The sequence below is a fragment of the Macrotis lagotis genome, chromosome 4, assembly GCF_037893015.1.
Source record: "Macrotis lagotis isolate mMagLag1 chromosome 4, bilby.v1.9.chrom.fasta, whole genome shotgun sequence".
NCBI classification, from domain to species: domain Eukaryota; kingdom Metazoa; phylum Chordata; class Mammalia; order Peramelemorphia; family Peramelidae; genus Macrotis; species Macrotis lagotis.
In genome coordinates, this window is record NC_133661.1 from 74145585 (window position 1) to 74167534 (window position 21950).

Sequence of the window (21950 nt, forward strand, 5' to 3'; positions counted from 1 at the left end):
TAATATTATTTTCTTTTTTCCATTTCTTCGGGAAACTATATGAATTATGTTAAAAAGAAGTAGACTATCTTAGCATAGGATATTAAGAAAACCAATGTAGTGAAATGATTAAGGAAGGCATGGTATAGTAAAAAGAGTACAAGAATCCCAGATCTAGAGCTGTACGGACCTTAGACACTATCTAGTCCACTTGCCCAAAGTCACACAAGTAGTGAGCATCAGAAACAGGACTTGAGTTCATTTGCCCCGGTTCCAGAGCCATGCCCTCTCCAATATATCTTGCTACCTCACAGGAGTCAGAAAACACAAACCCATATCTCTACTATACTACTTACTACATATAGAATCTTTACCTCTTGAGACTCTGATTTTCTCATCTACAAAATGAGAAGATTAAACTAAATTATCTCTAAGTATCTCTCCAGTTTTAAATCTTTTCAGTCCTACCTATCATTCAAAGTTCAATTGAAATGCTAAGACCTCCACAAAGGTTCTCCCAATTCAAGTAATGACTTGACCCTCACCCCAGGCTGTGTTGATATTTAACAATCAGCTCTCCCCAAATTAAGAAAAAAAAATTGCATAAATAATACTTTTAAGATGAATATGCATTAACATTCTCTATTACTTTATCTGTCTATACAATCAACAAAACAATAAATCAAGCTAATATGTAACATTTGTCGATTTCTGAGGTGTAAATGTTCACACTGAAATTTTTTTTTAGTTTTTTTGCAATGCAATGGGGTTAAGTGACTTGCCCAAGGTCACACAGCTAGGCAAATATTAAGTGTCTAAGGCCAGATTTGAGCTCAGGTCCTCCTGACTCCAGGGCCAGTGCTCTATCCACTGCACCACCTAGCTGCCCCACACTGAAAATTTAACAAGATACTCTTATGAGCTGGGATGAGCTGGTTCTGGTACACGTCTAATTACCTAACTTTTTTCCTGGCCTCATTTATGTACTTACCAAGTATTATTTTATACTACAGCTTTATATATCATAGTCCCAAACTACACTGTAAGCTCCATCCATAATGATAGAATCTATCTTAACTAAGCCTCAAATTTGTCTCAGACTCAAACAATGTCTGGCATAGCAAGTCCATGAGAAAGTCCATACCTGATGATTTGACTCGCTGAATGAAGTTCTTTATTTCTTTTTTTTTTAAGGTTTTTGCAAGGCAAATGGGGTTAAGTGGCTTGCCCAAGGCCACACAGCTAGGTAATTATTAAGTGTCTGAGACTGGATTTGAACCCAGGTACTCCTGACTCCAAGGCCAGTGCTTTATCCAATACACCACCTAGCCGCCCCTGAAGTTCTTTATTTCTTGAAAAATGTTGAAAATGACTGCATTTTCAAAGTCATGGAGAAAACTATAGGAGCAGAGCAGACAAACATTACTGTTTCATCTTTGGTTTCAATGAGTATCAAATATATTACAAAACAGCCTCCATTCAGTCGCCCAACCCCTTATAATACACAATGGGCACACAAGGCGAAGAAATATCATGAGGTCATATTCTTCAACTTCATCCTTTATCACTCTATTTTTCCAACCATTTTCTGCTAAGAAAGCTGTCACTGAAGAGATCAGACAGCATGATCCAGAAAAATTAACTCCAGTTTTAAAGTCAGATATCTTGGAATATTAATTTCAGTTGGATTACCAATTTTCAAAAGCTGGGGTTAATAAACCTCCAAACTGTGATGTTGATGAATATAATATGGGATAGTGGAAAGAGTTGGATTTGGAGTCTGAGAATCTAGATTGAAATTCTAGCTCTTACATTTCACCACCCATTCTCCTAAAATTTCAAGGCTTCAGTTTTTTCACCTATAAAATAAGAGGGCTGGATCGGAGAATTCCCAGGTTTCCTTGGGAATTCCAAACCCATAATCCTAAATTTGTTTGGGGGCCCTGACAATCTAGCAGCACCTCTCTCCTCACTTGATCCTGTCAATCTTGATTCAGCATACTGAGAAGTCTTTTAATCTCTCTATGTCTTATTATAAATTGGATACAGTTACCAAAAAAAAAGTTTGCATATCAAGTTTTAAGGGGAAGTTAGGTGACACAGTGGATAGAGTGCCTACCCTGGAGCCAGAAGGACCTAAGTTCAAATCCAGCCTCAGGCACTTAATACTTACCTAGCTGTGTGACTTTGGGAAAGTCACTTAACCTCCCCAAAGTCTTGCAAAAAAACAAATACATACATATATACATGTGTGTATATATGTATGTATGTATGTATGTATGTATGTATGTATACCAAGTTAAAATCTACTATTATGAAGTGCAGAGAGAGTCTATTAGTCCAGAAGGAAATCATACAAGATTTGTCCACTGGCAACTGAGTGAACATGCTCTCATAGGAAAAGTTTCTAGTGTTGGCATCAGAATTATGTGAGCTAGTCTAACTGGCATGTCTTTCTCTCCTCTCCTCTCCTACCACAAGGTAGTGAGAAGAGGAGACAGTGGACTGGTTGGGCCTCTTCATATTTCAGTATTAACTGGGTGACAGGACAGTCAAATTACTTAATAGCAGCAGGAGCTATCCCTTGTCCCTAATTAGTCTGTGCTAATTTATTATTTCTTAATAAGTCTCTAGCTTTATACTAAGCAAAAATATTATCTAACAAACATTTAATTTCAAAAAAGTCTTATTTTTCTTTAAGCTATCCTCAGCTGAGGATGAGGAATAGAATAATTTAGACATATAAATAAAAATTATATCTATCTACCTTTATTAATTTATACACATGTATATAAATATGAATGATGTACAATATTCACTGATTTATGTAATCTTTACAATGAGTAATAAAAAATCATCACCATGACTTGATATCTGAGACTTCACCTCAAACCAAAATGTCAAACATTTATCGAGCATTGAGACCTTGTAAAGTTCACAGAACTATCAGTGATATAATAGTTCTCACACTTCAACTCTACAATTCTCTTTAACCTAGTTTTGGAAATGAAATGCATAGACATTTCAAAAAACAAATGGATACTCATGCCATGTCATTTCAATTACACTAGTACTATACAGGAAACAGTCTACTGCACCTACAATTAGCTATTTTAATAGCTTAGCACAGTGCCTGGCACTTCCCACATGTTTGCTGACAGACTTATTGACTATTTTCCTTATCTGAGAGATGAAAATCCAGGTTCCCATGATCAGAGAAGCACAAGCAGACTTGAAGGAATCTCAGAAGTCACTTAGTTCAATCCCTTCATTTTCCAAATGAAAAAAATTGAGATTCAAAGGAAGTTAAAGGACACTTTCATCATCTCAATGATGAAGCATGAGCCAGCACAAAGATTTGAACTTGGATCCTCGGAGTTCTGCCTCAGGCTCTCTGTACCACACCCCAACCACTCTTAAAAAATAACTCCACTGTAACCTATAATAGTAGCGATCTCACTTCTGTAAATGACACTTTAGATATGTCCCTGATAAATACTGAATATCAGAGAAAGTGAAGGTTCTCAGACAGCTGCATCACCTCAGGATGTCTAGTCAGAGAAAGCTGGGGTTTGAGCCCAGAGCTGTCATCAACCCTGCAAAGACCCTTACACAGACAAACAGTCCATATTATATAGAACCCAGGGAGAAAGGTACTATTATCTCTAGTTTGTAGATGAAGAAACGCTACCTTTTTTTTTTCTCCATGTCTTTATGGTTACAATTATATCAGTTAAAAAATCTGTTTCTTTTCTCTTATTATGTTATCATGTGCCTAGAGACACAAAGTCAATGTGCTGGACTGACTTCCAAGTCCATCTCTCCTAACATAGTGGGTTGGGATTGCCCAGTGTTCCAGGTACATGCAGCTCCTAGAGCCGCACAAAGCCTCTGAGAGGACTGCATAAAAAGAGACTCCTAACCCCTAGTTCTTCAGGTGCCCCCTTCTAATGCAGGTGGTCTCAAGCAACTGCCATGAGAAGTAATCCCCTTTCACCATACAATTCCAAGCAATATTAATGAGGGTAATTCCAGTCAATGTTGAAGAGCTAATTTTACAATTACCTCAATTAATATCAAGAAGTAGAAATGAATATATAAACCAAAAGCATTAGCACAGACATAATAGTGATAGCTATAACCCGATAATACTTTTGAGTTTAATGTCTACAGAATTTTACAAACTACAGACATTAAGTTAGCAACAGTTAGGGATGATCTTTAGCATTAATGAAATTTTTTTTTAAATTTGGTTTAGTCAAAGCTCCATGTGTTTGTGTATGTACATATGTGTATATAGAATAACACTATATTTTGAAGTATTTCTTATTTTAAATGATTCTACTCTCCATTGAACCTTAGCACTTATGCAGCACAGCCCCTTAATCACCCTTAACATCATTCAGAATTTTAAGTACAAATTTGTTCCCAAAAAAGGACTAAAATTTAACAAGTGGGAGATGTCACAGGGTATTATTTGCTGGTCAAAAGAAAAAAAAAGAATTATTACTCTCCAACAATGGAATATATTGTTTAATGAGAAAAGGAGCTCAGTGTGTTTGAGGTATTCAAATATAGGCATGATAGTTACAAAGTCAAAATAAGTTCTTTCTCTTCCTCTCCATCCTCCCATCCCAAGATTGTAAGCTCCTTAAAGGAAGTGATGACTTTTTAACTGTTTTTATATTCTGAGTATCTAAAGATGCTCAATAAATGCTTCTTAAATTGAAATCTTAAAAAATAGTGGGTGTAAGACTAAAGTGATAAACTTCCAAATGTAAGATTCCTTAACTGAATTAACACATTATTCTACTAGGCAATTTGGGACGATCAAATGAGTCAGACTGATCACTACGTTTAGGGATCTTACAATCTAGTTCTGGAAACAACATTATATATTTGTAAATATATATAAAGCAAAGCTAAATGACCTAAATACAAGATAGCACCAAAGAGTTATAAATACTTAGAGGAAGATATCACTTCTAATTAGAGAATTATGGAAAACTTCAGAAGAAAGTACCTAAGCCAGACCTTAAAGAAAAGAGGTAGGAATCTGAAGAGAAGGAAGGAAGAGTTTATATTCCAATTGGAGATAATCACATGAGCAAAGTTAGAAAAATATTAAATTATAAGGTATTTTCAGGAATGGTGAACAATCTAGATTAGCTGTATATAAAGAAGAATTTTAAGAGAAGTTGAGAAAGGAAAGTTAGGACCAGACAATGGAAGATCTTGAATACAAGACCGAATAATCAAATGCTGTTCTATAGGACTATATCTACCTATCCATAGATAGATATAGATATATATATACACATATATAATACTCACACACATACACATATGCATACACAGAATGTACTATATTCTATAGGAAATGGCAAGTCAAGCTACTTTAGCAAGGAAATGATATGATCAAAGTTCTGCTTTAGGAAGAAAGATCTGAGAATAGTGTCGGGGATAGAATAGTAGGTAGAAACAGCAATATCAGGACATGATTGCAATAGTTCAGGAAAGAGGCAATAAGGTATAAATTTGAGTAGTGGCAATAGAAATTGTTAGGAGGCAAATGATTCCTCCACTGTCAGAAACCGAAATACAAATATGGATGGGGAGGAGTGGTGGTAAAACGATGTTGTAGCTATAAAACTATACAATTCTATGACAAGAAATTTTTTAGTTCATGTGCTAAATGGTGATGCTATTGAAAAACATAGGTAATATCTTTACCTTTCCCAATCTGGAAAATCTTGAAGACTCTGTCTTGTAAATGTCACCAAGCCAGTAGGTTCTACAAAAACAACAGAAGAAAAGGTACACATATAAACATACTACAAGATTCAACTTTAAAAAGTTTGTTCTTCAGATCATGAGTAGGTACAAAAATGAATATGGATATGACTAGGGAAGCCAAAAACATATATAAATATATAGAAAAATAACACTTGCTCTTCCCTTTAAAATATTCTCATTTTTTTGATGACTGCAAATTTTTTTTAAATTTTCATGCATTTTTACATACACATTTCCAAGTTACAAAATTTCCCTCCACCCTTCCTTCCATCACCCCCCCCCAGTAGGGAACAGTAAGGTTAGCAAAATATTCTCATTTTGAAACCCTTGTTTTCTACAAATATCTACAAAAATAATATATAAAATAATTGACCTATCCATAAAATAAAACAAAGAAATCCTTACAATGGGGTCTGGTAACTAATGTTATCCATATTTTTAAATTAAATTGTTACAGTTTTTAAAAGAATGCTTTTGAGGTCAAGGAAGATAAATCAAAGGTTAAAATATATTCAGTCCTAATAGTTGAATAGGAATGATAGATAATACATATCAAGAGGTTTGTTAGAACAAAGAAAAAGGATATATCCTTAGGGATCCAACAACTTCACAGGGAAGGAAAAAAGAAACATTACTAATTCAATAAATGCTATTTTACAGTGATGGTCCTTTTGGTTTTAAGAAGTCATTTCTGAAAAAAAAAATCAAGTGACAACCACACATATATAATCTCTAAAGGTAATTAAGTTGATTCAAAGAGTAGAATGAATAAGTACAACCATTTCTAGTTATTTTCCACTTAATTTTTTTTAAAAAAACTTTTATACAAGTAAACATATCAGAAACGATTAACTACAATAGAGGAAAAGTTCTCAATAAATTAGGCTTGCTAATTATTTCATTCCTTGGAAGCTTTTTCATTTTAAAAATTCTCAATCATAAGCAACAATATCTCAATAATCACACATTGAAGTTGTGTTGGAAAATAAGAGACTATAAAAATGTATCTTTAGAAACAAACACTGTCATTCCTTTTTTGAATGAATGGATAAACTTTAAATATTTATATATACAAAGAGGAAAGTAGGTAATCAAATTGTTCAATTCCTTGGATAAACTGCCTTTTTAGATACTAAATTTCTTCCCTGTCATTTAAAGGACAGATAAAAAATAATGAGTTGTAAAGACAAAGAGGAAAGAGACAAAGAGAAACTCACAGTTGCATATAAACTGGCAGAAAAGACAAGTAGGACCAAAGAAAGTTAGGAAGAATGGGTCTTTGAACAAAGTCACTGATGAAAGAACCAATAGAGACCATGTAGTATCAAGCTCATACAAAACACACAATTTTCTTTAAGGAATATAATATTTCATTTTTTCAATTATTCCAATTAAAAAAATTACTAGATTATAAATTTGTAAATCTTACACAACATTAGAACTACAATGAAAAAATAATCTTTGATATTTAGAAGGTACTTCTGGATCTTTTCATATCTTAGGTTCATCAGTGAAAGACAATAAACATTCAGTGTGTACAGTAGCGAATTTTAATTCTACTCTGCCAACTACTGACTATGGGACCTTAAAAAAGTTACAATCTTTTTGAACTCAACTTTCTTTTTTTTTTTTAAGGTTTTTGCAAGGCAAATGGGGTTAAATGGCTTGCCCAAGGCCACACAGCTAGGCAATTATTAAGTGTTTGAGACTGGATTTGAACCTAGGTACTCCTGACTCCAGGGCCAGTGCTTTATGCGCCACCTAGCTAACCCTGAACTCAACTTTCTTATTTGTAAAATAGGCACAGCATCAGCTCTACCTTCCCAAGGTAGCTTATGTGAGGATCAAATAAAATACTTATGAAAAAAACAATTACCATGTTTTTATTTTTCAACTATTTCAGTCAAGTCCAATTCTTTATGAACCTATTTGGATTTTTCTTGGCAAAAACACTGGAATGGTTTGCCATTTCCTTCTCCAGCTCATTTTACAGATGAGGAACTGAGGCAAACAGGGTTAATGTGACTTGTTAAGGATCACACAACTCAGTATCCGAGCCTGATTTGAACTCACAAAGATGCAACTTCCTGCCTTCACTGCACCACCTAGCTATCCTTCAAATACTATAAATGCTATAAAAATGTAGGAAAACATTATGTATGTAGCTATCCAAATTACCTTTAACAAAGAACTCTACTTGAGAGGAAAAAAATGTAAAAGTGTTGATTTAAAAAGTATTAATATTGTTGCCTGATTAGTAGATTACAATACAAAATTTTGTTCCAAACTGCTCTATATACTATATACTCTTCCTACTCTCATCACCTTGCTTTCTGCTTATGGCTACGTGTCATTAAGAACAGTGTTTCAGACTACAGTTTCAAGATGTAACAAATGGAGAATAAAAGTTCTAAGAATTAAACATCTAATTCTGAAATCTATAAATTTCTAAGGATGAAATTAGTTCCATGATAAATTTTGAATAGTAGAAACAAGCTAGCTGGTGGAATTCATTTTTAAAAGATTTTACATTTGATTGTCCCAGAAAAAAATTTTAGTGCTTTCCCAAATTAATCGAAATGTTAAAAATGTTACCTTTTAAAAAGACCATAATTTACTCCATTTCCCTAAATTTAGAATTGTTTAGTTATAGGAACAGGGTTTATTTTACTCAGATTTAGAAAAGCAGAAAAAATTACCCATTTTCTCAAACAAATGAAAGAAAGGACTGAATCTTTGCAGTGATATGGAGGATCCCCAGGAGAAGAAGCTGTCTCTACTAAGGCAGGTCAGTACCTTCCCTGCAATTTACAGTCTCAGATTCCTAGAACACTTGACTAGTTAAAAGAATTCATCTGGGGTCACACAACCAGTCTGTGGTCAGAGATGGGATTTTTTTTAAAATTCAATATTTTATTTTCAGGTGTTAATTTCTCTTTTTTTACCTGCCCCTTTCAAATGAGAAAACAAGAAAAACAAAACCTATTACAAAAATTTCTAGTCAAATAAATCATGCCTCTATTAGCCATGTCCAAAACAAAAATGAAACACAAGCCCCAATTTGCACTCAGTACATCATTATTTGGATGTGGGTAACATGTTTTATCATAAGTCCTCTCGAATTGTGGTTGATCACTATGTTGCTCAGAATTTCTGAGTCTTTTGGAGTTGAATGCTGTTTTGTTATTGTATAAACTGTTCTCTTGATTTTGCTCACTTCCCTTTGTATCAGTTCATACAGATCTTCCCAGATTTTCCTGAAGCCATCCAATTCATAATTTATTACAGGACAATGGTATTACATTAAATTCATAATACAATAATTTTTTCAGCCATTAGTCAATTGATGGGTACTCTCTTGGTTTCCAATTCTTTGCTAATACAAAAAAGAAAGTTGATATGAATATTTTTGTACTTATGAATTCTTAACCTCATTCATAACGGAAAAGACTTTTCTAATACAAGGATTAAAATTTTACTTAATTCTGTCATCTATCACAGTCAGATATCTCTTACTATTGATTTCATTCATTGACAATGACAAATCCAAAAATACCTGTCAAAGTAGCTTACAGATTTCAGTGCAATCATATAGATGCTATCATTAATTCCTTCAGGAAACAAGTGAATAATCTGTCTTGGCAGTATATGCAAGGCATTAAATATAAAACACCCACAACAAGACTACTACAAACTAAAAGAAGGATAATTTAACAATGTGGCTTCAAAATGACCCAATGAAATGATAAACCTATGCACAGGCCTTATGTAGCATATCCATAATGAAACGCTTTACTTTTCTCAATCAGCCAGGTTACCCTTAAGAGAAACCTGATGACCAACAGTTAAGCAGTCAACCTCAAAATTTCTCATAAGAAATCACCACAATTGATTTTATCACCAATCTCTAGTTATCATTATGAAAATCTAGAAAATTACCACTTTAAGTGGTCCAACTATGGGTTCACACACTCCTAAAGTGATCTTTTTTGAAAGCAAAAAGACATCAACAAAGTGTACATTAAAAAATTATACCAAAATACCATATTAACCACATGCCCAAAGACAACAAAAATTGACCAATTTGGGGGGAAACTTATTTTTCCTAAAAGTAAATAAATAATATCTTGCCATCCTAAAATGTAAGCACCAGGACTATAAGGCAGTAGAGAAGTCAAACTTGGAAACAGAAGAAAGAAGGGAAATCTATTAAAAATCCAAAACATTTAAATTTCTCAGTGTCTTAATATCAATCCTAAATAGTCAAAAAACTATACCATTAACACTAATTCTCCAAAATCAGCAATTTTCTAGAATACTCTCTTCACATCTAGTCTCACAGACCTTTTATGAGACAAGAACACTTTTCAGTCATTACCCCACAATGCCTATTTTCTGGACTTACCCTCATATCTTCAGACACCTCTATCCCAGGAAGGACCCATCCATATTAAGTGTAATTTCTGTGTTACATCACTGATAGGGAGACGCTACTAATGTGCATTAGGAAAAACCTTGCCACCTCTCTCTTCTTCTCTTGTCTGCCCTTACAAGTGTTTGTAGTCAAACAGAAGATATTTCCTCACTTTCCTTTAGGGCCCTTGATGTCCTAGAATTGTTCTCATCCTTATTCTCATCTAGTTGGCATTTATATCACGGATCTTGTAAGCACATTAGCCCTGCAAATAGGTGTTTATGTTCACCTACTCTTCCCTCATTACTCTCCTTCCCTCGCCTAAGTTTGGGTTAGATTCAGTTTGTTTGAGGACTCTAAGCTAGAAGGGCTAACTTTCTCCTATAATCAGACCAATGAAAAATCTCCTCATCTTTATCCTATTTGGGTAACTGACAATATTTAGAATTTTAGAATTTTTGCAGCTATGAAAGAGACTTAGTAAAGATATTCTTTCCATAACCATTATCCTTCTCTTGCTCTAAGTCTGGCCACATTGCCAAGTCTGGAAAGTCCATGACACAGTTAAGTTACCAAAAGTCATGCAAAAATTTCAATCTATGACAATGAATTCTCAAGACCTAGGGAGGCAGCTTCCAGGACCAGTTCTTGAAGCATCTCCCTACAAATGAAAGACCCAAAGAGCAAGACAAAGGCCAAGATCTTTAAGCAGGAGAACCCTAAGAATAACTCCTAATATTCTCCAATTAAATCCTTCCTTTTGCCAATTTGGGGACTTGGAAAGGGAAAAGTTTTGAGAATTGCAGATCTAGGTCTGAAATGCAGTCAATTGTTGAAAATTTGAAAGCAGAATTGGGAATTTGAAAGAATTTACTTTATCTTGCAGTCTTAGATCAGACGTCTATATGCATAGGCTCTTCCATCTGGTGTGGGGGCCAATGAGGAAAACAAGTGAGATTTAAACTGCCATTATATACCATACTGTGATCTTAGATAAGTCAGAGATGGGGGAAAGAATAGCATATATTCAGAGCAAAATGGATTATGAACAAATAAAAACCCACAAAGGTAAAAACAAAATTATTGTTTCAATTAAAGTTGGAATTTTTTACTTTTGTTTTTTTCTTTTTATATTAAAATATCCTCAAAAGTCAGTTCTCCACCTGAATTCACTAATCCCTTTCACTGAAAAGGCCATGCAAGAACAAAATGGATTTACTTTTCTCTGTGACTTTTCTAAAATAGCAGAAGAGGGTTTTAAGCTTCTCAGGCTTCCTCGTTGATCTTCCTTCAAACAATCTGAAAGATAACAAAAAGAACCCTAGATTAAAATTACTTGAATGGTGAAGGCAATACTAAATTTATCATCTAAATAACTGATAAGAGAAAAACCTTCACATGGACCTCTTTACCCTCTTCTAGAGCAAAATTTGCAAACTACTTTGTTCCAAGTAGTAACTAGAAAATCTGGACATCAACTACAACCTGAGTATATGGAAAAAATGGTTAGGTTACAAAGTAGTTTCTCTCAATTGTTTATCTCAAAGGCAACATGCTTTAAATAAAACTTCACACGTACCTCCCCAGAGTCAATTAAGGGCACTAGATATCATCATGAATGACAATTTTTTCCAACTACTGACCTATAAAAGGCAAGCTATGTTTATATTTCTTAATACCATGAGTCTTTCAAACTGATCGGAACAAATGGTCTCTCCATACTTTGCAATTAAATTGTCTTGAGCCAAAATGTTCACATCTGGATTTTTTTTTAATGTGACAAGTTAATAGTGTCTTGAACTACATTGCTTTTGTTAATTAAGCAAACACATTTTTTTATGTGGTAACCAAAACATATCGTAGCATCCAGCTTCCATCAACCTGGACTTGTACTACTTAATTTGGTTTCCTTCAAAATGACATGGCATTGTTACTGCTAATACATAATGCAATTTGTCCAGAGGAAATAACAGCGGGAGCTTTTGGAAGCAATATGCCCTGAGTATACAGTTCACTAAGTGATGTCTAATACAGGAATGGCCTTTTGGGCTTAAGACCATGGTTTTCAAAAACATTTTTAAAATATCCTAGAATCACTGGTAATAAAACTGATGTAATGGCATCCATTTGCTTCCATATTGGGCATCCTGGATTAAAATCAGAAATGCTCCAGGTAAAGTCTATTTTCTAGGGCTGAAATAAGTTATTTTTCATGGTTAAAAAAGTAGACTTATATAATTTCAAAAGAAATAAGACAATTAAATAAAGAAATCCTATTGAGCCAACAGAATGAATTAGGACAGGGGAAAAGAAAGAGGAAGAAGGGAAGAGAATGATGAAGCTTTCCTACATAATTGTATGGCCAATTGTAAAACTGAGAAAATAGTTCATGTGAATATCTAACTAAACATTAATCAAGAAAAATATAACAAATTTAGTGAATAAAGTCTTATTTTTAAAATTCAGAGATTAAGCCATCTTGGATGTCCTTTTTATTTAAAGAATTTAACTTTTTCAAAAAGGCATTCTGTGGTAATTTAACTGACTTAAAACAATTAATTCTTCTAAAATTCTCAACTGTTTTATCTATTTTGAGAAAATGGTTGATGTTTAAAGAGGTTATTTTAATTCATGAATTTGAATTTGATTTCTCAGCCCATAACATTTTTTTATTTTGCAAGGCAATGGGTTAAGTGTCTTGCCCAAGGCCACACAGCTAGGTAATTATTAAGTGTCTGGGGCCAAATTTGAACTCAGGTACTACTGATTCCAGAGCCGGTGCTCTATCCACTGTGCCACCTAGCTGCCCCTAACTCATAACATTTTAATAGATGACAAAAAAGTAAAGGAACAGCATAATAGTTTAACTGAATATCTACAAAGTGAATAGTAATAAATTGAATGGTTATATCAGGACTTATTCTATAATCCCTTTTTCCTATACAGCAGGATAAAACAGGTCAATTTAATTTTTCCTCACCAAAGGAATTGAGGATACAATCAGAGAGGGAAAAACAGCTATGAAACAGAATAAACCACTACCCTCCAAAACTTTCAAATTTTTCTTCAAAACAGTCAATTCAGGGGTGGCTAGATGGCACAGTGGATAGAGCACCGGCTCTGGAGTCAGGAGGACCTGAGTTCAAATCCAACCTCAGACACTTAATTATTACCTAGCTGTGTGGCCTTGGGCAAGTCACTTAACCACATTGCCTTGCAAAAACAAAAAAAATAAATAAAAATAAAAAATAAGTCAATTCATAAGTATTAATTTTTTTAAAAAAACCCATGTTCTCCAAATGGGCTTAGTATTTTCTATGTTCACAAAAACAAATTAAGTATTTCAGGAGGCTCTAAGGTAATAAATGCATCACAGTGGTGATAAAGAATCGACTGGCAGTTACTTTCATCTTTTGCAAATTATGGGCACTATTTGTTTTGCAAATCTACTCCTGATTGATATGTTAGAGTTTTCAATTTATCTGCTTCTTGGTTTTCCTAAGTCTAATTTCAAGCTGAGACCTAACTTATTCTTCATTTTCTTCTCTTCCTGACTGGCCAATAACATTTCCTCTGCCCATCTATCCATAGGAAGAATTGTAGAATCATAATTTTAGAGGTGGAAGCAATCTTAGATGCCATCAATTCCAATTCCTTCATTTAAAAGATGAGGAAAGTGAGGCAGGAAGGGGTTAAGAGACTTGCTCAGGATGCCAGAGCTATTAAGCATCTGAAGTAGAATTTGAACTCAGATCGTCATAACTTCAAGTCCAGTACTGATTGAAAAATTCAGTTTATTTTATTTATGGTCCTTCATTTTCAAAGAAGACCACAACATCAGGGAGATGATGCCATGACAAACATGTGAGCTGGCTTTGAATGAGGGGGGTTGTGGTAAGTAACCAACCTCACTTTCTCCTCCAGGGTCATCTGGGTCCAGTGGCTAGATATTAATCCTATATGTGAGGCAATCAGGGTGAACTGACTTGCCCAAGGTCACACAGTAAAAGTCAAGTATCTGAGGCTAGATTCAAACTCCAGTCCTGATTCTAAGGCCAGTGCTCTATCCACTGCACAACTTAGTTGCAAATTGTAGAATGTTGCTGTGGAATATATCCTGCTTATCTATTTAAAGCTAATACTTAATGAAGCTAATCATAAAAAAAGAACAAAAAACAAAGAGTTAACTTATCTTACAATAATATAATTTTATACTTTCAGTAATTTCCCGAGTTTGGGTTCTTTCCTTTTTTTTTCTTTTTCTTTTCTTTTTTTTTAAGGTTTATGCAAGGCAAATAGGGTTAAGTGGCTTGCTCAAGGCCACACAGCTAGGTAATTATTAAGTGCCTGAGGTCGCATTTGAACTCCTGACTCCAGAGCACTATCCACTGCACCACCTAGCCACCCCTTGGGTTCTTTCTTTTCCCAAGGAATGGGTACCACTTTAAGTAATATTCTTTGAAGCAGAAAGCCTCAGCACAGAGGCACATATCCAAAGACAATGAAAGTCCCTTTACACTACTAAGTCAATTTGGAAGATAGGACTAATGGTTAACTATTGGTTACGGGGCAATATTCATTCCATAAGCAGTTACTAAGCACCTACTGTGTTTAGCAGTAAGAATACATATTTAGTAAAATAACCTCTAAAGGAGCTTATTTAAGCATATGAATAGGAAAAATTCATCATGCAACTTCACTTTTCTAACAGAAGAAGCTTATTCTAAGTAAATTATCTTTATTCTAAAAGGAAGAGGTGGAACAAGGGTCACGTCCCTATTAATTGGTACTATCCTCCAGACACAGGGACACTCACGGTGAACAACGCAATTCCCTCAGAGGAATATATAAAGTTAATGAAATATGATTCTTGGCCCCAAATCATACATTAAAAGTTAAGAATTCATTCCATTAAAGTGTATTGTAAATCAAGTACAAGTACAACCACCTCCCTTTCAAGTGGAAGTAATTAATAAAATTCAACTTTAAACTTTCAGCCAGGAAGTCACTCTTTCTCTTCTAAGATGTTCTGTCAAATGACTGGCCAAGACTTCAATCTAAAACAGTGACTGAGAGATGTAAAAGTCACCCAGGGCAGAACTCTGCAGCAACCCACAATTTATCTTTGCCCTTCTGGGTTCCAAGCAATCTTAGCAACATCAATGCTAATCAAATTGGAAGCCTTTCTATGGATGTTTACGAATTCTGGGACAAAAAAAAGGCAGGCAGAAGAGAAGGTCAGGGATATTTAACATAACGAAGCAGGACGTAAGAGCACTATAATAAATAAAAGGAAGACTTATTCAATTTATTGACTTCAATCCTTAACCACATACTCTTACTGCTTTATTTGATTCAGATAACTATATCCCAGGTTACTCATCTCCCAGTGGATAATGGAAGGAAAAATCTTTTATGTGCCACATAAATTTAATTATAAGTGGTATAAGCCAAAAAACAGATGTAAATAGAAATATATTATATCCAACAGGTATAACAGGTACTTCAACAATACACAACTACAGATATTCAAGATCACCAATCTAATCTCTCAATAGGTGATCAAAAATAAAATAGGGGGAAAATCTATATTGAATCTGTCATAATATTAAATCTCTAATTTCAGCTTTCATTAGTTACTTGAAAATTGGAAAGATTTGCTTTTCAGAAGATCACAGATTTAGAGCTGGAAAATTTAAAGGCCACTGAGTCTAATTCCCTCAATTTTATTTAATCATTAATGAAACTGAGGCCGAGAAAGATTAAGTGATTCCTCTAGTATTACACATTCAATAGAGACCTGAGGCAGGATCTGAATCCAGCTATTTATTTCTCTATTCAGTGCTCAACTCATAACACACTGTCTCTGTTCTTCTTGGACTATGTTAGCATATTTTTACATTTGAACAATCAGGCTTACCAAGAGTATAAGAAAAAACAAAAAGTAGAGATACTAAGAAAGTGTATTTTTTTCTGAAGTAATCTCCTAGAGGAATGCAGTATGAAAATCAGTCTACAGCATTATTCAGAACAGAATTCATTTAAGATAATTTACTTTCTTCTTTAAAAAAAAAAAGTCAGATCAAAGCAAGAGTCATACTCTTTAAAAACCCTAGCTACACTTCCATAAATTTTCATTCTAGTAAGTTTTAGTCAGTTTAGTTCAGCTACCTCTTTCAAGATCTTTTTGAACTCAGGTATTCATTTGACCTTTTATCATCTAATTAGGCTCAAAATAAAATAAACCATACATCAAAGCCTCTCCACATTTCTAAATCTTTGGCATGAAAATTTGAGAAAAATTGAGACCACCACACTTGTTTTCAGTGAATATCAAAGAGGAAAAATGTCTTTAACAATTACTGTTACAAACTGGTCATCAATCAAAAGGAAAGTAAGTAGTTATCCTGGCTCCTTCCCCCAAAGCATACTTTAAATATCCTCAGTTAACATGCCATGCTGATTAGCAGATTGTTTATACACAAATCAGGGACTAGACATGTCCCAGCAAAAACAAATGCTCTTTAAAAGACGGTATTTTCATTCTACTAATTCATATTCCCATCATTAAGAAATTCTCCTAAAACCTTCCAATTGAACCTTATGTCTTAAAATAAATTCAAAGGCACAATTAGAATGTCCAATTAAAAAGATAAAGAGTACATTACAAAATATAGATCCCACATATCTTAAAAAAATCTTAAACACTCTGAAAAGAGGTATCATAATATTGCAGCAGTTTTCTGGACAAGGGGATTGCCAAATGTTGCAGTTCATTGTGAAGGAAAGGTCCCTCTCCTTTCTCTGTAACAGTGATGCCAAGCAGAAAATTGCACTCACTGATGGCACTTCTATTCACCATAAGTCACTGCATGTTTTTAGTTATGATACATGTTTAAAGCAAAATTGATAGAAAACAAAAGAAAAGAAAACCCAATAATTGTGAGGACAATATTAGAGGTAGAGGAAAATGCAAACCTATGCAAATGTGAGAATATAAAACAATCCAATAAAACAAAAAAGTGACAGGATAAGAAAAGAAAAACCAACAACCTGTTGCTTACAAGAAACACATTTAAAAAACAAAGACATACACAAAATAAAACCAAGGGGATTGAATTTTTTTTTACTATGCATCAAGTGAAGCCAAAAAAAACAAACAAACCAGGAGTTGCAATTAAGCTATCTGAGAAAGCAAGAGAAAAACATTCAAAAAAAATTTAAAAAGGGATAAAAGGAAACAATATTATGTTGAAAGAAGGCACAGACAACAAACTGATATTAGTAATAAACTTGTATATACCAAATATCTTAGCATACAAATTCATGAAGGTAATACTAGAACTGCAGGAAGACTCAAACAGTAACACTTTAGTGACAGAAGACTTCATTATCATTCTTTTAATTTTGGATAAATCTAATAGAATGATAAACAAAAAGGAAAATATGGAAATGAAAAAACTTAGGGAAAAAGGAGTTAAGATTTATAATACTGTCTAAATGGCATAAAAAAGAAAAAATATATATGAATATCTAGACCTATCTATATATGTAATGGGAACACACACACACACACACACACAACACATATAATGTACCTCATGGAACTTTTATAAAAATTAACCACGTAGAAGGCAGCTAGGTAGAGCAGTGGATAGAGCACTGGTCCTGGAATCAGGAGGACTTGAGTTCAAATCTGGTCTCAGACACTTAATAATTGCCTGGATGTATGACCTTAGGCAAGTCATTTGACACCATTGCCTTGCAAAAAACCAATAATAATAATAATAATAATAATGATAATAATAATAATTTTTAAAAAAATTTACCAAGTACCAGAGCACAGAGATACTGCAAGTAAAAATAAAAATGTAGAAACAGTTATATTTGTATAGATCATAAAGCAGGGGTTAGGAACCTCCAGCCTGGCTGTATTTGTCTGGTGGTGTTAAAGCAACTGCAGTCCAGACGCAAAATTCAATAAATCTAGAGTTTTTAAGAGTGAATTAATTATGGGGCGGCTAGGTAGCGTAGTGGATAAAGCACCAGCCCTGGAGTCAGGAGTACCTGGGTTCAAATCTGGTCTCAGACACTTAGTAATTACCTAGCTGTGTGGCCTTGGGCAAGCCACTTAACCCCACTTTGCTTGCAAAAAAAAAAAAGAGTGAATTAATTAAATGTTTGACTAAACTTAACCTGCAAATGATGTTATAAATATCCAAAGGGCCCTTGGCAGAAAAGAAGATCCTCATTCCTGCCATAAAGCAATAAAGAGAGTAACTGGTTCAGGGAGAACAAAAAATAAAAATGATATAAAACCAAATGGAGATTTAAAATCCTAAATAATGAGTGGGTCAAAGAACAAAGAACACATGTTGCATTTCATTGTGAAGAAAAGGTCCCTCTTCTTTATCTGCAGAGTCAAAATTATAATGATGAAACATGTCAAATTTCTAGGATGCAGATAAAACAGTACACAGGGAGAAATTATATTCTTATAAACATACTCAGCAAGATCAAAAAATGGCGGATTAATGAATTGAATATGCATTTTGAAAATTAGAAAGCCAATTAATAAATCTAAGAAAAGCAAAAAAAGAAGAAATATTAAAAATTAGGAGGGAAATAAATAAATTGGAAAAAATAAATCCATAGAAATGAAAAGACCAATAAAACTAATAAACTCTCAGAGCAGTTAGCTAGTGAAGAGGATAGAATGCCAAGGAAGGCTCCTATTCATGATTTCAAACCTAGACTCAGACACTTATTAACTGTGTTACCCTGGACAAGTCACTTAACCCTGTTTGGCTCTGTTCCTCATCTGTAAGGAAGCAGCAAATCATTCCAATATTTTTGCCAAGAAAAACTGAAATGGGGTCACAAACAGTCAGGATGCTGCTGAAAATCGACTCAACAAAAGCAACAGCAAATTCTAATTAAAAAAGAAAAGAAGAGCAAATCAAATCAGTAAAAGAGCAAGTAAGGAAGATGAAAACACCATAAAACTAGAAAAAATAAAAATAATCAGAATTTTTTTGTACAATTATAAACTTTAAAAAAAAACACAAAATATAGCAGTAGCATCAAAAATATAATATCCTAACTATCAGAAGACAAGGTAGATATCTTAAGTGAACTGATATTGGAAAAGAAAACAAATCTAGGTACAAAGAAACTACCAAAGGAGGAAAAAAAAAATCTTCTGGACCTTAGAGATCCACAGGAAAATTCAAATTTTTAAAGAATCCTTTTACAAGACACTTAAACCAGAAAAAGATAAAGCACAGAAAATTATATGACAATGTGATTAATGAACAATGACTAAAATATTAAACAAAATACCACCAAACAGACTATAGCAATTTATTCAAGAATTCATTTCTTGGGGCAGCTAAGTGGCGCAGTGGATAAAGCACCAGCCCTGGAGTCAGGAGTACCTGGGTTCAAATCTGGTCTCAAACACTTAATAATTACCTAGCTGTGTGGCCTTGGGCAAGCCACTTAAACCCATTTGCCGTGCAAAAAAAAAAAATTCATTTCTTATAAGCAAGTGGGATTTAGACCAGGGATGCAATATGGTGCAACATCAGGAAAACAGACAATGTAATTAATTCTATTAAAAAACAAAATCATGTATCTAAAACCAAAAGCAAGCATCAAAGGCAATAGGCATGCACAAGAACCTTTTCTAATAAACACAGTAGTAAAGCAAATATTTGATATACTTCTAGAAATGTTAGCAACAGCAGTAAGATGAAAAAATTAAAGGCAAAAAGAGAGATAAAGGAGATAAAACTACTCCTATTTGCTGATATGATGGTTTACTTGGGAAATTCTTGGAAATTAGCAAGACTCACTGAGACAATACCTTCAGCAAAGTTGCAGGCTACAAAATATATCCCCCCAAAATCAACAGCATTTCTACATAACAATAAAACACAAGAAGCAATAATATAAAGGAAAATCCCATTCCAAATTATTAAAAAATGCCTAAAATATATGAGAATTAACCTGCCAAAGCACAAAAAAGACAGAGATCAAATTATAAAGTATAAAGAAAAATATAAATGACTGGAAGTATATTTATAATTCATGGCTAGGTCAATATGATAAAAATGACAAGATCATCAAATTTCCTTGTTACCTTTAATGCTATATGCAGCAAATTACTAAGGTGATATGGTACTTCATGGAACTTGATGAAATAAAAAAAATTCATTTAGAAAAAAACATTTAAAATATTATAAAAAGAAGTAGGGATAGGGCAGCTAGGCGGTGCAGTGGATAAAGCACCAACCCTGGAGTCAGGAGGACCTGAGTTCAAATCCGGATTCAGACACTTAATAATTACCTAGCTGTGTGACCTTGGGCAAGTCACTTAAACCCATTGTCTTGGGGGGGGCCAAAAAAGAAGTAGGGATAAAAGGGGAATAGAATTTCTAGACTTCAAAACATATCATAAAAGCAACAATAATGTAAACCATTTCATATTAGTTTTAAAAAATAGATTCATCAATGGAACAAACTAGACAAGAAAGAATTAGAAATAATCAGAACTCAATAACCCAGGAGTATGATAAAGTAGAAAACATAAATTACCTAGGAAAAAAACTCCTATCTGATTAAAAAAACTGCTGGGAAAACTGTAAAGTATTCTGGTAGAAATTAAGCTTAGACCAAATCCTTACATTGTATTATACAATGCATTGTAAGCAAATACACAATCTTAATATTATATTCTAAAAAATTAGAAATGGAAAAAATAATAAATTTACTGTTATTAATAAGAGATGTATTCTTAACCAAACAAGAGACAGAGGAAATTACAAAAGATGAAACAGTAAATTTTGATCACTTGAAACTGAAAAGCTTCTGCACAAAGGAAATTACTTACCAGGATAAGAGAAGTAGCAGAATGGAAGGGGAAGGGGGGGAGAGAATCTTTGTATCAAATTTCTCTAAGAATTTGTCAAAAAAAAAACACATGTTGGTTGAGTTATGAAATGATTGGTACAGTAATTATATTGTTAGTTAAGTTGCAAGACGGCATAATTAGTTTGAAAAATAAGTTGGAATTCTGATTTATGGAAATATGTGCATACCCTCTGAATAAGAGGGTACAGTGATTCTATGACATAATAATTGTCTTCAAGTACTCAAAGGGACCTGACAAAAATAACTTTAGTCATGTTACTAAATTCAATAAGGTCTTTTCATAGGTCTCATTCTTCTCTATTTTTCTGCAGCAGGTGATATCAATGACCAATTGTTCCAGAGTACCCATTCCTCTTTGGAAGATTGTGCCATGGTTCTTTTCTTATCTGTCAGAACAATTGTTCCCAGTTTTCTCCCTCAACAAGATCATCATTAATATTCTCCCAACTGCTTTACATTAGTCTGTCCGAGAGTTCTCACCAAGGCCTTCTTGGGATTCATCAGCTCAACTATCACCTAAACTGAAAAATTCCAAATCTGCTTAGCAGGCCTCCCTCTCTAGGATTTCCAGTACATCTCTGCTTGATTACTCAAATTCAACATGTGGAAATGGATTTCATTATCTTTCTTCTAAACCTATCTTTTCCAAAAATTCCCTATTTCTATGAAGAGTACCACATTCTTGAAAGTCAAAGATATTTTCAACCCAGTCTTCCCTCCAGAATTACTCACTGCTACTCCATATACGTTTTTATTTTTTTAGGGTTTTTTTTTTTGCAAGGCAGTGGGGTTAAGTGGCTTGCCCAAGGCCACACAGCTAGGTAAT

At 33.8% G+C, this 21950-nt stretch overlaps 1 protein-coding gene across 1 annotated transcript in view; it reads right to left on the reverse strand.

Annotated features, from left to right (window-relative positions):
- The window catches only part of PARG (poly(ADP-ribose) glycohydrolase), a 118870-nt gene that overhangs the window by 44446 nt on the left and 52474 nt on the right, over positions 1–21950 (reverse strand). Inside the window, exons 10-11 of the mRNA XM_074233141.1 lie at positions 11409–11488; positions 5713–5773 (exon numbers count right to left, since the gene is read on the reverse strand). Of these exons, the coding sequence (XP_074089242.1) occupies positions 5713–5773; positions 11409–11488 (141 nt within the window). The remainder of the gene's footprint in view (positions 1–5712; positions 5774–11408; positions 11489–21950) is intronic.